Here is a 17668-nt window from a genome sequence, read left to right as displayed (position 1 = left end):
AATTTCTTTTAACTAGGGAAATTGTGTCACTTCTCTTGTGTTCTGTGCAACAGAGTCAGGGTATATGCAGCAGTTTGGACCGCCTGGCTCGTTGCGAACTGTGTGAAGACCATTTCTTCCTAACAAAGACAGCCAACTTTGCCAAACGGGGGATGATTTAACAAAAGCGCATTTGCGAAAAAAGCACAATTGTTGCACGAATTTTACCTAACCATAAATATCAATGCCTTTCTTAAAATCAATACACAGAAGTACATTTTTTAAAACCTGCATATTTATTTAAAAGAAATTCATGTTAGCAGGCAATATTAAACTAGGGAAATTGTGTCACTTCTCTTGCGTTCATTGCACGCAGAGTCAGGGTATATGCAACAGTTTGGGCCACCTGGCTCGTTGCGAACTAATTTGCAAGAATTTTACGTAATTATGACATAACATTGAAGGCTGTGCAATGTAACAGAAATATTTAGACTTATGGATGCCACCCGTTAGATAAAATACGGGACGGTTCCGTATTTCACTGAAAGAATAAATGTTTTGTTTTCGAAATGATAGTTTCCGGATTTGACCACATTAATGATCTAAGGCTCGTATTTCTGTGTGTTATTATATTATAATGAAGTCTATGATTTGATAGAGCAGTCTGACTGAGCGGTGGAAGGCAGCAGCAGGCTCGTAAGCATTCATTCAAACAGCACTTTACTGCGTCTGCCTGCAGCTCTTCGCAATGCTTCAAGCATTGCGCTGTTTATGACTTCAAGCCTATCAACTCCCGAGATTAGGCTTGCAATACTAAAGTACCTATTAGAACATCTACTAGTCAAAGGTATATGAAATACAAATGGTAGAGAGAGAAATAGTCCTATAATAACTACAACCTAAAACTACTTACCTGGAAATATTGAAGACTCATGTTAAAAGGAACCACCAGCTTTCATATGTTCTCATGTTCTGAGCAAGGAACTTAAACGTTAGCTTTCTTACATGGCACATATTGCACTTTTACTTTCTTCTCCAACATTTTGTTTTTGCATTATTTAAACCAAATTGAACATGTTTCATTATTTATTCGAGGCTAAATTGATTTTATTGATGTGTTATATTAAGTTAAAATAAGTGTTCATTCAGTATTGTTGTAATTGTCATTATTACAACTAATATATATATATAAATATACATACAGTGGGGAGAACAAGTATTTGATACACTGCCGATTTTGCCGATTTTCCTACTTACAAAGCATGTAGAGGTCTGTAATTTTTATCATAGGTACACTTCAACTGTGAGAGACGGAATCTAAAACAAAAATCCCGAAAATCACATTGTATGATTTTTAAGTAATTAATTCGCATTTTATTGCATGACATAAGTATTTGATACATCAGAAAAGCAGAACTTAATATTTGGTACAGAATCCTTTGTTTGCAATTACAGAGATCATACGTTTCCTGTAGTTCTTGACCAGGTTTGCACACACTGCAGCAGGGATTTTGGCCCACTCCTCCATACAGACCTTCTCCAGATCCTTCAGGTTTCGGGGCTGTCGCTGGGCAATACGGACTTTCAGCTCCCTCCAAAGATTTTCTATTGGGTTCAGGTCTGGAGACTGGCTAGGCCACTCCAGGACCTTGAGATACTTCTTACGGAGCCACTCCTTAGTTGCCCTGGCTGTGTGTTTCGGGTCGTTGTCATGCTGGAAGACCCAGCCACGACCCATCATCAATGCTCTTACTGAGGGAAGGAGGTTGTTGGCTAAGATCTCGCAATACATGGCCCCATCCATCCTCCCCTCAATACGGTGCAGTCGTCCTGTCCCCTTTGCAGAAAAGCATCCCCAAAGAATGATGTTTCCACCTCCATGCTTCACGGTTGGGATGGTGTTCTTGGGGTTGTACTCATCCTTCTTCTTCCTCCAAACACGGCGAGTGGAGTTTAGACCAAAAAGCTCTATTTTTGAATCATCAGACCACATGACCTTCTCCCATTCCTCCTCTGGATCATCCAGATGGTCATTGGCAAACTTCAGACGGGCCTGGACATGCGCCTGCTTGAGCAGGGGGACCTTGTGTGCGCTGCAGGATTTTAATCCATGACGGCGTAGTGTGTTACTAATGGTTTTCTTTGAGACTGTGGTCCCAGCTCTCTTCAGGTCATTGACCAGGTCCTGCCGTGTAGTTCTGGGCTGATCCCTCACCTTCCTCATGATCATTGATGCCCCACGAGGTGAGATCTTGCATGGAGCCCCAGACCGAGGGTGATTGACCATCATCTTGAACTTCTTCTATTTTCTTCTATTTTCTAATAATTGCCCCAACAGTTGTTGCCTTCTCACCAAGCTGCTTGCCTATTGTCCTGTAGCCCATCCCAGCCTTGTGCAGGTCTACAATTTTATCCCTGATGTCCTTACACAGCTCTCTGGTCTTGGCCATTGTGGAGAGGTTGGAGTCTGTTTGATTGAGTGTGTGGACAGGTGTCTTTTATACAGGTAACGAGTTCAAACAGGTGCAGTTAATACAGGTAATGAGTGGAGAACAGGAGGGCTTCTTAAAGAAAAACTAACAGGTCTGTGAGAGCCGGAATTCTTACTGGTTGGTAGGTGATCAAATACTTATGTCATGCAATAAAATGCAAATTAATTACTTAAAAATCATACAATGTGATTTTCTGGATTTTTGTTTTAGATTCCGTCTCTCACAGTTGAAGTGTACCTATGATAAAAATTACAGACCTCTACATGCTTTGTAAGTAGGAAAACCTGCAAAATCGGCAGTGTATCAAATACTTGTTCTCCCCACTGTATATATTTTCTTATGTTTACATTTTTTTAATTCTTTTTTATTTTTTTATTATTATTATTATTATTATTTTATTTTATTATTTTTAAATTGGCCGGTTAATCGGTATCGGCTTTTTTTGGTCCTCCAATAATCAGTATCGGCGTTGAAAAATCATAATCGGTCGACCTCTAGTTGCAAGAGCGCATTTTATACTGGCTGACCACTGGGGCATACTCATTATGCCGATTCTGTTGCAAAACCTTTCTGAAACGGAAGCAAATGGAACGAAACGGAGAGAGTCATCTGAATTTGTCCAAGAGAAACTCTCGTTTTACTCTGTTTGCTTCCATTTGGTTCTTAAACAGTAAACGGTTTCCTTAATGAATATACCCCTGGTCGCCAAAACAATGATTGATAGGCAGTTAAACTTCTTCAATTAAACCATTATTGGGGTAAAAAACACATACATTTGTGAACAGCCATCCACATTCAAAAAATCTACAATGCATAAGGCGCAAATAGCTAAATGAGAGCAGCAGTGTGAATCACATCAATGCGCTATGCAGCCTAGATATCAATAATAAGTGATACCCGTATTGCCCATAGGCTACACCACTGCTGTCATCCTTACCTCCAAGTGTTTATTCAAGTTGGAAAATGCCGACAGCATTATCTTTGGAAGACTTAGCTTGGACTACAAAAACCTATTCCTGCTTTTTTCCCGCAATCCATCAAATGCATCTGGTGTGTCATCATAGTGTTCTCTGACTTGTAATCAGACTCGCACAGGTTGAACAAACTTAAAAACTTGAGCCTTTTTTCAATGCTGATTTTAATGTCATTGAGAAAACAGAAAGGTGTTAAATATTTTTTGCACAAAACATCCTTTATGAATTTAAAAGTCATCCTAGAAGTAATCATCTAGTTTTTCAAAAGTATCTGTAATCTGATTACTACATTTATCCGTTACATGTAACAGATTACATGTAATCCGTTACTCCCCAACCCTGTCCAGAGTTTGAGGGCGAGAGGGTGACAGCTTAATCTGTCCAAATAGATTATACGATAAAAGCCTGAGGGTCTAATTACATATTTATAAGGATCTGTGTAATACACTATCTACAATGTGCTGAGCATTTAGCCTAGTGCTAGCTTGGTGCCGTCCACAGATTATTATTGCTGGATGATCCCAGGTGGTTGTTTTGGCTGACTACAGGAGTAGCTGCTAGTGCTACTCATCTGGACGAGCACAATCATCTTTGGTCAAATAAAAAAAGAACAAAGACTTCAGTTCTCCTAGCCAGGTCTAATCTGACAAACTGATCATTATAGTAAGCACATGATATTGGCACAACATAGATAATGGGTTTGCAAGAGGATGAGTTGTGGATGAGCAGAGATCAGTGGAGGATCTGTATGTGGCTGGCTGACTCACCCGCTCGTTGCAGGCCGCTGTCGTCCTCAGCTTCTCCTCAATCTCCTTCCCGATCTTCTGCACCGTCACCTGGGTCTGCTTGATGGCTCTCTGTGCTGTGTGGAGCCTAGAAAGTACAGGGAGGAAGAAAATCAGGTTATTAATCAAAAGGCTCTCTACCACAGGAACTCAACAGACATGTACTGTATAATAGAGGATGCTTATATGTGATGCTGACAGATTTACAATACAACTGCAGGAGAGTAAATAAATAACTATACAGAAGAACAGAGGTCAGACTCTCCTCTCCGGGCAGCATAATGTCAGCCATCTTGTTAATTGCGCTATTTGTTAATGTTATATAGGTTTGTTTGGAGGACAGAGGGAGGAGGTCTGAGTTATGATGGACCACATGTGTGTCCTTAATTTGTGGCGAGAGTTTGTTTCCCCTCATTGTTTCTTTTCCTAATTTACTGGGGTTTAATCTATATTGTTGTGCTGTGTTGTCTCCAAATGTCTCAAGTTAATGAAAGTTCCAAATTAACAAAGGACAAAGCAGGTTTTGAGAACGTCGAAAGAACAAAGTTAATTAAAATGACTCTTAAGATGTAGTTATAGATTCAGGGGACATATCAGGTTCTCAAATACCCAAGAACCACAAATAACCCACCAGTATTTTAATCACTTTTATTTTCTAATATATCTAACCACAATTTAAGGCTTCAATGTTGCCCTATGGACCTAAACATACTAAATCCAGACCACTGAGAGAAACCTCAACGGGCCATTTAATAAACCCTCACCACAAACATGGAAGACATTCCCAAAACTTTTGGGTACTGAAGTCATTCATTCATTGTCCTCTCTGGAGAGGGAACAATAACAACAATACCAAAAGACAAGCATAAACGTTATTGCAGCTATCAATCACAGACTTGATTAACTCTCCAAGTATGCTTTCAACAGCTCCAGGCCTCATGGGGAGGGAGGGAGAGAGGGAGACTGAGATGCTCCCCACAACAGAGCTGCCCCAGGGACACGTCTAATAGGAACAGACAACCATCACACCGGGCTGAGATATGAGGGTCTTCCTCACACGCAGGAGGGCAGCCATTAGCAATAATATTGTCAGAGAGACTCGAGATCATCCTTGTTCTGTCTAATTTACAGACACGCTCAATGGGAGGTAAGCGTTAGATGTGGCAGTGTGGCTGGCATTTTCTGACCAATTCTCTCTCATCTACAGTATGAATGGTTCTACCATCTGGTCTGGGGGCTACCGATGGAGAGATGTAGTTATCTTTCAGCCCCCCTGCCCCAACTTTCCAACCCACCATTCTTCCAGTCACATCATTCCACCTCTTTCTGAAGCAGGCTGTTCCTCACATCTCCATCCTACAATCCCTCCTTCTGTCTGTTGTTCGCTACTAGTGAACCCTGAGGATGATCTAAGAACGTGCCGCCTGGCCTGTGTTTAATAGTAATATCGCAGCACTTAACCTAGATAATGCTAAGGCAGATTCCCGCCCCAAACCACTATGCATAGTCTTCAGTCAATCAATGCACCAAAACCAGTGCAGTTCTTCAGCTTTTGGCTGAATCAGTTGACTTGGTGGAAGCCACAAAGACTATTTTAAGGGCCCAGGATTGTGGATAATCCTGTACTGGTGCCAAAACACTCTGCGATCTTTCATACTCCACTTCTGGGGCCTTTTAAACTGTCATCAGGGTCCAGGTAAACTGAGGGCTGGTGGTTTCCCCTTCCTCTAGTACTTTAACATAATGGGAATATTCAACCACAACTTTCTTCTAAAATTCCTACTATGCTTCTTTCTTAGGAATTCTGAATCATTCTCAACACCTTACTTCGGAGCACGAATCTGAAAAGAAGCCTTTAGGTCTTTCCCAATTTACCACAATCTCAAAATTGATCAAAAACATTTAACAAAATTGGTCTCTGTGACTACGTACATCTTTCTTCACTACGTGACTGCAACCAGCTGGGTCCACACATGCCTCTCTCTCTCAGTAAAGGTTACATTAAGCAGGGTGGCGTGGAGCCACAGCCTTTTCAGATAAACGTCCCTCTTTTCACTCACGTATCCCATATCCGTTGCTTTCGTTCCTCAATTTTCTTAAATTAGGTAATTGGCTAAATCAGTGAGGCTAAAAACTCCATTCCTCTATCCATGCTGAACAAGGCAGCTAGTTGTCTGCCAATAAGTCATCTAGGCTACATACATCATGGGCCTTTTGGGGTCGGGTGGTGAAGGGGGAGGTACTCGGGTGCAGCTCTTTCCCACTGCTTGCGCTTGAATGTGGTCCATGTGTGAGCAGCAGCTCTGGGTATTAGTCCATAGACTATATACACTCGCCTCTCATGATGCAACAACCACTTGTGGTTGAGTTCATAGTGGTTGCAGTGGGGAACGTGGTTATGGCAGAGTGAGAATGTGGCCTGTGGTCATGGAAGAAGTGGAAGTGGGGAATTTTAGTAACTTTACAGGACTGTTGAGAAAAGGGGTTTTGCTTAGGTATGCAGTCCCTCAGAGCCTTCTTGGAACTGCCTCTTTTAGTGGGTTTTATGCCTGACCCTCCATAAAATTGGTTTACACTAATCCAGCTCTGAGATATTTCCACAGATCTAGGGTGCCTCCAGCCCCCTCCATGTTTTTTCATTAAAACGCTGTTCCTCAGACACCTCAGGATATTACTGTGTGTGGTAGGAGGACGGAGCCCAGCCCAACATTCATCACTCCTGTATCTTCAGTAAGTGGGGTCAGACACTAACTTCTAATGATTTCACACTTTAAGAACGGAGGGAGGGAAAAAAATCTCTACTACAATCATTCACTTTTCTTCCCATTTCAACCTGCCTGGGAAGACAACGATAGCCGTTGGAGATAGTCCTAGGAAACGTCAGAGCAAAGCCATTTTGACAGCTTTATCAGTCCGAGGTGATTGCGATGGAGGAATCTGATATGGCCACTTCCCCTAGGTGAGTGCTGTTATCTCCCCAGTCCTTCACGCATGTCTGAAACCCTTATCAGCTCTACCAGTCTGAGGCTAGGAGGGCCAGGGCCCCTGGACCACAGGGGGGAGGGGGGTGAACAAGTCCCAGGCAACTATGCCCTCACTGGGGAAGTACAACCGACAGGCTGGCACACACCCCTCCAGAAAACCCACTGAACGATAAACAACTTTCCATTTTCTACAACAGGACTAGTGAAAATGACAACTAGGGATTACTTGGAGTTACAATTCAAATAAGTACGCATTTCAGATGTGCTTCAAAAGGACATTCAGTCCTTGACTTAAGATCTATATGCATCTAAAAAATAATAACATCTGTTGGCTTAAAACCTTAAATCAGTTGGTGGGTGAATGCCTGATAAAAGCATGTTGATTACAACAACATTTCTGAACTCTCAAATGGAACATTTGCCCTAAACAGACAGCTGCTTGGAAGCCATCTTTAAAGAATTGTTGTTTGCGATGCTGCGTCTCACAGAATAAAGGAGGAAAGAAGTAAGGGTTGATGGGTTTATGAGGTGCAAAATCAATGAACATTGTAATAAATACAAAATGGCATTGACTTTCTAACCTCATACACATCCAGTACGTAGTAACTCCTTGCAGAGTGGCCTCCCCAAAGCACTGGTTCTGATGGCCTGTACCATTCATGGATTCATTTACCCAACTAATGAGCTCCAAATAAATATTTACCATGGTTTATACATAGAGCAACAGGCCAGCAAACCCAATCTCACAATCAGTGCCGAGCAACAGCAAAGGCAGATGTATCATCTGGCTTACAGAGATAAAGGTAGGAAAACAACTAGGGGAAAAGAGAGAAAAAGAAAAGAGAGAAATATAGAGAGAAAAAGAGAGAAAGAGATCAAGGGCAATCAGTGAAGTACAAACACCATTGCAAATACAACCCGTATTAACGGATTCTTTATTTTCCATTTTGTACTTCAACTATTTGCACATTTTTACAACACTGTACATTGCCATAATATACCATGAGTGTAATGTTTACTGTTAGTTTTATTGTTTATTACACTTTTGTTTATTGTCCATTTATTTTGCTTTGGCAATTGAAACATATGTTTCCCATGCCGATAAAACCTTTTAAATTGAAAGAAGAAGAAAAAATATCCCATCCTCTGTCCCTCTGGAGAATAGAGTAGGGGCACATCGAAACAAAACACATTTCATTGCCTTATATAGCATTGGGGGTTGGGGTCTTGCTCTCCTCAATCACAAAGCAGTTGATGAGATAGCTTAACGCCTGGGTCTATTCCATTTTTCCACAATGGCTTGTAGCGGTTCTCGGGTTTTTGTTCGTTATCATGCATTTTTCATCCCCCCCTCATATCGTTCCGACACTGTGCTTTTTGTTTTGAGAGACCGCTTGACGTCGCAGGCATGGAAACTTTTTGTGGATCTTTTGTGTTAGAGAGAAAAAGCGAGGAAGCGAGGTGCAGTTGGTATCTAAGAAAACATAAGAGGGGGGAGGGGAGGAGGTTGACAAAACACTTTTCTTTTGCTGTGTGATACGATGGGCTTCATTTCTGAAATGTTCTTATATCAGGTGACAAGAGATTGGGGCCCTTGTTTATGTTTTTGGCCCCTCTCCACCTCCGCTTCCACTTCCTCGGTCTACAGATATAGGTCATACACACAGAAAGACACAAACACCTTACAGACAGGCCTGGAACATAGGCTGGAAGAGAGACAACTAGATCAGACATGTACTTTTACTGAATGGACTAATAGTTCAAAACTACTCATCGGAGCATATCGATTAAATCAATCATAAAATAATTGAGACTGTTTGATCTTACAAATTAAACCAATAGAATACATTCACACCCTTAGTCATTTGTATCTTAGAAATAAAATAAACACAAAAATAGAGTGTATGTTTTACAGATAACACAAATATGTAACAGGTACCCAACAACGGCCAAACAATAAAAAGGAAGGGGAAAAGAGGCAGAGGGGTGACATAGTTGGAAAACCAAATAAACACCTTCCATTCTGCCGCATACCTGGACCTCAACAGCAGGGCAGAGAATGTCAACACATTTTACCCTGTCGCTATTCACCTCAAATTTCACCATTGTACATGGAGGGGGAGATAAGATTGTCCCCCCACAGAAAATATTTTGGTGCGCCTGCTCTCTGTGGATGGATGGATGGATGCCTCATTATTGACTTCCTCCAAGATGTTGTAAGTCAACAAGCTTGGTTTACAATACATGGCAACTTGAGAGAAATGCATGCTGGGAAACCCCATGAGCAACCCTGAGAAAGGATACTTTAGTCTTCTAGGGTCACAGAGAGGCCAGGCCCCTCCCACTTGATTACAGACTAGAGGTTCCCACCTCCTCCCCTGCCACCAGAGAAACCCCCCTCACCTCAGCCTAAACCCAAAGTGTCCTTCTAGGTCAATAAAGCTGCCGGGGGTAATGAACCCAACAATAAACAACTAATATCCTTACCGCACGAAGACTTGCCTTTTACCACCACTGTTACATCAATTAGGATCAAAGTTAGGGCCTAGCATGCCTACTCCACTGACAGCAGTGTTCGCTGACCGCCAGCGAGCGGTGTTGGCCCCGGAAGAAAGAAAGAGATATAGCCTAAACAACCAGGAGCAGGAACACTCAGTCTACATGGGCACCAAACAGAACGAATTAGAGAGGAACTACATGAAACTGTCCAAATAGAAAAGCGTGATTTTTGTTAATTAATTAGTGCACACCGTAGCAAATTAACAAGACCCAGGAGTCTACATGGGCCTAGTGGCTGGAAACAAACAAAGAATGCAGGCTACTGGCATGGCGTGTGAGACTCTTAGTTTCTCCCATTTGAAACACCTTGAAAATAAAAAAACAGACAAAAAACATGTCTATAATGTCTTGACATAACTGTAATATACTAAACGTGAGAATGTAACTAACTCATAGAACACATGAAATAGTAGCCTAACGCATGATTTTAGGGATAGCGAAGAAAAAGAGATTTCCACACTAAGTTTGGAGCTCAGAGGAATGTTAGGGTGAATAGCTGCAAAAAAATGGCCCAGAGGACCACCTCTTACAACAGGAGTCCCTCAGCACCTACTGGGCTTGTTTTGATACCGCCCAAGTATACTCCTGAGGTGTGATAGCAAAATAGCATAGATACGTCCATATTATGCACAGTGATTTGGGGTTTAGTAGCCAGTTTGTTTTCTGTAGTCTGAATGGTGGCGTTGGGACCCTGGGGGTCAGCTCTCTGGGCCTGGAGTGGGCCAGCTGTTTAAATGGGTCCCCTTAATCCGGCCCAGAACAATATCCTGTGGCTGAGAGCAGGCAGGCGACCCACAGGACTGCTATGAGGCAAGGCACTAACTACAGGAAAGGCTTATCACCTCCCCTAGACACTGGGTCAGGGCAGACCCCCTCTAGCCTTCACAGTGGAACACTGCCTCCGTTTTCACACACTGAACAGACACAAACACACACACACACAGGAGGGAGGTCAGTAAAATAAATAATCTGAGAATACAGAGAAAGAACAACGTGGCTGTTAGCTTAGCTTGCACGATTCTTGCCATTTTCTTTCGACCACTCATCAACTAGCTGTTTTCGGCCACAGGACTGCCGATGACCGGATGTTTTTGTTTGTCATTCTATTCTCGGTAAAACCTAGACACTGTCATACAAGAAAAGCTCAGGAGGATGGACGTTTCTCAGATACTGGAACGGGCACGCCTGGCACCGATGATCATACCATGCTCAAAGTCGCTTTTTCCCATTCTCACGTTCAATCAAACAGTAACTGAATGCCTCAATGCCTGTCTGTCTGCTTTATATATTAAGCTATGTGACTATCTGTAGGAGCGAACCATTTTCGTGAACGGGGTGGTGTATCGAATAAACTGCCCACAGTGTACAGTGAGGGAAAAAAGTATTTGATCCCCTGCTGATTTTGTACGTTTGCCCACTGACAAAGAAATGATCAGTCTATAATTTTAATGGTAGGTTTATTTGAACAGTGAGAGACAGAATATCAACAAAAAAATCCAGAAAAACGCATGTCAAAAATGTTATGAATTGATTTGCATTTTAATGAGGGAAATAAGTATTTGACCCCTCTGCAAAACATGACTTAGTACTTGGTGGCAAAACCCTTGTTGGCAATCACAGAGGTCAGACGTTTCTTGTAGTTGGCCACCAGGTTTGCACACATCTCAGGAGGGATTTTGTCCCACTCCTCTTTGCAGATCTTCTTCAAGTCATTAAGGTTTCGAGGCTGACGTTTGGCAACTCGAACCTTCAGCTCCCTCCACAGATTTTCTATGGGATTAAGGTCTGGAGACTGGCTAGGCCACTCCAGGACCTTAATGTGCTTCTTCTTGAGCCACTCCTTTGTTGCCTTGGCCGTGTGTTTTGGGTCATTGTCATGCTGGAATACCCATCCACGACCCATTTTCAATACCCTGGCTGAGGGAAGGAGGTTTTCACCCAAGATTTGACGGTACATGGCCCCGTCCATCGTCCCTTTGATGCGGTGAAGTTGTCCTGTCCCTTTAGCAGAAAAACACCCCCAAAGCATAATGTTTCCACCTCCATGTTTGACGGTGGGGATGGTTTCTTGGGGTCATAGGCAGCATTCCTCCTCCTCCAAACACGGCAAGTTGGGTTGATGCCAAAGAACTCCATTTTGGTCTCATCTGACCACAACACGTTCACCCAGTTGTCCTCTGAATCATTCAGATGTTCATTGGCAAACTTCAGACGGGCATGTATATGTGCTTTCTTGAGCAGGGGGACCTTGCGGGCGCTGCAGGATTCCAGTCCTTCACGGCATAGTGTGTTACCAATTGTTTTCTTGATGACTATGGTCCCAGCTGCCTTGAGATCATTGACAAGATCCTCCTGTGTAGTTCTGGGCTGATTCCTCACCGTTCTCATGATCATTGCAACTCCACGAGGTGAGATCTTGCATGGAGCCCCAGGCTGAGGGAGATTGACAGTTCTTTTGTGTTTCTTCCATTTGCGAATAATCACAGAAACTGTTGTCACCTTCTCACCAAGCTGCTTGGCGATGGTCTTGTAGCCCATTCCAGCCTTGTGTAGGTCTACAATCTTGTCCCTGACATCCTTGGAGAGCTCTTTGGTCTTGGCCATGGTGGAGAGTTTGGAATCTGATTGATTGATTGCTTCTGTGGACAGGTATCTTTTATACAGGTAAGAAACTGAGATTAGGAGCACTCCCTTTAAGAGTGTGCTCCTAATCTCCGTTCGTTACCTGTATGAAAGACACCTGGGAGCCAGAAATCTTTTTGATTGAGAAGGGGTCAAATACTTATTTCCCTCATTAAAATGCAAATCAATGTATAACATTTTTGACATGCATTTTTCTGGATATTTTTGTTGTTATTCTGTCTCTCACTGTTCAAATAAACCTACCATTAAAATTATAGACTGATAATTTCTTTGTCAGTGGGCAAACGTACAAAATCAGCAGGGGATCAAATACTTTTTCCCTCACTGTATATACCCTGTGCTAAAATGATTCATAGAGTTACAGCGCAGACACAGATGTAATTCGCTTTCGTTTTACAACTGTGAATAAGATTCCTGGAGCCACTCGAGTACTAGGCCTACATTTCCAGTCTAAGGTACATTATCCATTTCAAATTATACGTTTATAAAAACCTGTACCCGTAGGCTGCCGCTCAAAAGAAAAAAACAGTAAGAAATATATACAGTTTAATAATTAATAATACATTCAGGAAAATCAAACAAAAAATAGAATTGGGCCTCCACCACCAACCTCCCATTCCTCCAACCAACATGTCTCCATCCAAACCACCCACCCCTGGAAACCATGTTTACCACCCCTTCGCACACCCCCTAGCAACTAAGATTGCGCCCACTTCCACATCATATGGAGGAATGTGCCAACCTGATTTAGGGAACACAGTGAACCGTTGGGGCCAATCTCATCGTAAAACATTTTATTGGTGTTTAATACAGTCTGTGAACAAACTTATAATATTTAAGTTGATGATTTGGATTATGGGATGCCAAGGTCATATTTGTTCATATTCTGTTCCAGTTAAAGAGTTGTTCAAACTCAGAACATAAGCTTTCCAAAAGTTGTTTATATATTTTAGAGATCAGTCCTTTCGGGAGCCCAAATAATTCATTTATAAATCCCATCATTGGATGGTTCGGTAGTTTGGTTTCCCAAGGAACTCCTAAGTTTTAAATATAGAAAAAAAGATTTGCACTGTAATGAGTATTTGTTTTTCAAATCTTTGAATTTTCTCAAACCACTACTGTCCATGATATCGGCAAGGGTACGGATTCAACGTTTAGACCATTGAGGGTTGCAATATAGCAGGGAGTTATTGTGAAATATTGGAGTATTGCCATGTAATTTTGATTCCCAGTTGCATTGTTTTTCAATTTTGCGCCAAATAGAAATGGTGTGCACAACAATAGGACCAAAGTGTAGTTTATAATGTTTAAGGGATGTATCAGTGAAGACCACCTCTTCCAAGGCAATAGGAGACACCATATTTATCTCTATACTAAGCCAGGGGGCAGAATAATAATGTCAAAACCAATTTAGGATGAAATGCAAATCCCTGGAAATACAATTGAAATGTTTGGTACGAATAGTTCTGCTACGTCTCTCCCTCTAAGCAAGTTAACTTTACCTTGCCATATTTGAAACCGCACTATGGATTTTATCCCAATAGCTAGAAGGGGGAGACAAGAGAAGCATTGAACTACAGAAATTCAGCTGTTGCAATATATTCATTTTGACAATAAATAAACTCAGCAAAAAAATAAGTCCCTTTTTCAGGACCCTGTCTTTCAAAAGAATTCGTAGAAATCCAAATAACTTCACAGATCTTCATTGTAAAGGGTTTAAACACTGTTTCCCATGCTTGTTCAATGAACCATAAACAATTAATGAACATGCACCTGTGGAACGGTCATTAAGACACTAACAGCTTACAGACAGTAGGCAATTAAGGTCACAGTTATGAAAACTTAGGACACTAAAGAGGCCTTTCTACTGACTCTGAAAAACACCAAAAGAAAGATGCCCAGGGTCCCTGCTCATCTGCGTAGACGTGCCTTAGGCATGCTGCAAGGAGGCATGAGGACAGCAGATGTGGCCAGGGCAATAAATTGCAATGTCCGTACTGTGAGACGCCTAAGACAGCGCTACAGGGAGATAGGACGGACAGCTGATCGTCCCTCGCCGTGGCAGACCACATGTAACAATAACAACACCTGCAAAGGATCGGTACATCCGAACATCACACCTGTGGGACAGGTACAGGATGGCAATACAACAACAACTCCCCGAGTTACACCAGGAATGCACAATCCCTCCATCAGTGCTCAGACTGTCCGCAATAGGCTGAGAGAGGCTGGACTGAGGGCTTGTAGGCCTGTTGTCTGGTGAAGACCTGCCTTACATCACCGGCAACAACGCTGCCTATGGGCACAAACCCACCATTGCTGGACAAGACAGGACTGGCAAAAAGTACTTTTCACTGACGAGTCGTGGTTTTGTCTCACCAAGGATGATGGTCAGATTCGCGTTTATCGTCGAAGGAATGAGCGTTACACCGAGGCCTGTACTCTGGAGCGGGATCAATTTGGAGGTGGAGGGTCCATCATGGTCTGGGGCGGTGTGTAACAGCATCATCAGGCAATTCAACGCTGTGCGTTACAGGGAAGACATCCTCCTCCCTCATGTGGTACCCTTCCTGCAGGCTCATCCTGACATGACCCTACAGCATGACAATGCCACCAGCCATACTGCTCGTTCTGTGCGTGATTTCCTGCAAGACAGGAATGTCAGTGTTCTGCCATGGCCAGCGAAGAGCCCGGATCTCAATCCCATTGAGCACGTCTGGGACCTGTTGGATTGGAGAGTGAGGGCTAGAGCCATTACAGGAACTTGCAGGTGCCTTGGTGGAAGAGTGAGGTAACATCTCAGAGCAAGAACTGGCAAATCTGGTGCAGTCTATGAGGAGGAGATGCACTGCAGTACTTAATTCAGCTGTTGGCCACACCAGATACTGACTGTTACTTTTGATTTTGACACCCTCTTTGTTCAGGGACACATTATTCCGTCACATGTCTGTGGAACGTGTTCAGTTTGTCTCAGTTGTTGAATCTTGTTATATTCATACAAATATTTACACATGTTAAGTTTGCTGAAAATAAACGCAGTTGGCAGTAAGAGGACGTTTCTTTTTTTGCTGAGTTTATTTGTCTGGTTAAAGCAACTGGGATATTAGTCCATCTACTGAGGTTGAATTGATCTGAGCATTCTGTTAATTTCTGGAAATGGTTTTATCGAAGGAAGTAAATACTGTATATCTATTCACAAATATTTAAAATGGGAAAGGATTGGGATTTCATAAGTAGAGATTAAGTCCTCCATCGGGGTCTTGAGAAGCAGTATGGCAGATTTGGTTAGATGTATTTTTTAACTTGAGAGAGCTGAATTTGTCTATCTTCAAAACTTTTGGGAGTGATTGAGATACATTTTTCCGATAAAGTGAGATATCGTTGGCATATAATAAGACGGTGATCGGTAGAATTGAGAGATATCGGTGTAATTTCATTCGATTGTCAAATTGCCTGTGCCAGGGGCATCATAGACAAAAATAGCAGAGGTGAGATGGGATCACCTTGCCTGTTATTTCAAGTTATTTTGAAAGGAACAGAGCAGGTATTGCCCCACAGGCCATGGTGCATCTTGACTGTTCTCCCTTGGCTTTCCACTCCATCTGCTCCCCCAGGCCCAGCTCTTCAGAGGAAGTGCAGTGTTTTCCATAAGCGCCGGCCGCCGGCTTAATAGCCGATAACGGACTTATTGTAGGGCCGGCTACTTTATCCACTTAATAAATGAACTAGGCTTCTTTTAATTTAAAAGTTTCAATTCGCTAGTCAGAAAAGTCTGTATAGCCTTCTCCCGCTAGAACGAAAGATATGTATCTTCTAGTGATCTATTGATAGGACAGTCACAAAGCGAACGATGACAGGGAAACTTAGTTTGTCTGTCTGCTGTCTGTCCCACCTCTCGGTACCGGTGTTATTTTTGTACGCTGTGGTTGGCTGCAGTCAAATTTATTTTCACAGAGGGAGAACATGATGCTTCTTCATTATCTCCTGTGAGTAAATGTACACGTCCCATGTAAGTGGTAATCATGAGTTGAAAACCCATTTAATTATTGTTTTGTGGCACATATACTTATTTTCTTTTGCTTGTTTCATAGGCCTATACAGTCACGGAGTTGGGGGCATATTTACTGTGCTTTTATTGATGACCGAACAGCAAGTGTTGACTAGTTTATAAAAGATGTCAATCTGACTGAATAAAGTCAGTCTCCTATATCCCTTTGATAATCATAAATCATACAACGTAGTTATATGTCTAGGGTATCGCATCGGGACAAGTAGACCAAAGATCTTGTTTGTATTTTCCTACGATTCAAAGCCCATGTCGAGACTTGTCAGAGACCGCTAAAGTGACTCGTCAGTGTAGCCTAGTGATGGTTGTTCGCGAACCTGATTTGGCTCCCTAATTTGCATACTGGAAGGCAGAGCTGGGAACTGCCAAGGACCTCAATACACGATAATATCACAATACTTGTACGTATTCCGATTCTATATGTATTGAGATTCGATTGCCATTCGATGTTCCAAACATATTGCTCACCATATGTCTGCTGCTGAGGGACAAGTGATAATTCACAAGTGATAGTCTGATGGGTGACAATATTAGCCTATTTGTAGAAAAGGGCCATGGAGTTGGTGGAAGAATCCTTTAATTCATGGCCACTTGCTCAGCTGGGCCAGGGGCGCTTTAATTAGGTCAGGTGGAAATGTCCGACAGATCTCAACTCCATAAAAGGAGGAAATCGCCATCGCCTGATCTCGCTGTTTTCTCTTCCTTAACTCCGTCTAATCCAGACGTTTTGTGCGTCCATGAATCCACGTAAATCCACCGAATCTGTTACCTTTCAGCTGAACTATCTGTTGCGATCGGGAGAGTGGGCCATCAGTTATTGTTTATAGTTATCACCGCGGAGCGCGGCTTGGAGCGCGGCTTGGAGCGCACGTTTCAAACCTATTGTGTAATGTGAATGTTCAATGATCACAGCCCTACGGATCATCAAAGGCCAATTATGCCATCGATATACGGTTAATATGTAATGAAATTACATGTACATATGAAGACACTTGAAAGGGTGAAATATGAAACATCATTGTTTGCTGAAGTGATCGATTCTGATATCAAACTAATGGGGATTATAGATTGAATAACCGATCACTGTTTGTATTATTCTTCTCATGATAAATAGTTACGAGCCTAAATGACTCAAGGATGATCCCTATTGACTTCGTAATGAACTGGATTGCTGAATTCCCTAATT

General features: G+C 42.3%; 1 protein-coding gene across 2 annotated transcripts in view; it reads right to left on the bottom strand.

Moving 5' to 3' along the window:
* Window positions 1-17668, bottom strand: part of LOC139532642 (UV radiation resistance-associated gene protein-like) — a 146054-nt gene that overhangs the window by 108260 nt on the left and 20126 nt on the right. For both annotated transcript variants that reach the window (XM_071330525.1, XM_071330535.1), the window contains exon 7: window positions 4213-4318. In XM_071330525.1, coding sequence (XP_071186626.1) covers window positions 4213-4318 — 106 coding nt within the window. The remainder of the gene's footprint in view (window positions 1-4212; window positions 4319-17668) is intronic.

Source organism: Salvelinus alpinus, chromosome 1 (genome assembly GCF_045679555.1).
Source record: "Salvelinus alpinus chromosome 1, SLU_Salpinus.1, whole genome shotgun sequence".
NCBI lineage: Eukaryota > Metazoa > Chordata > Actinopteri > Salmoniformes > Salmonidae > Salvelinus > Salvelinus alpinus.
This window is presented reverse-complemented; position numbering and strand designations above follow the sequence as displayed.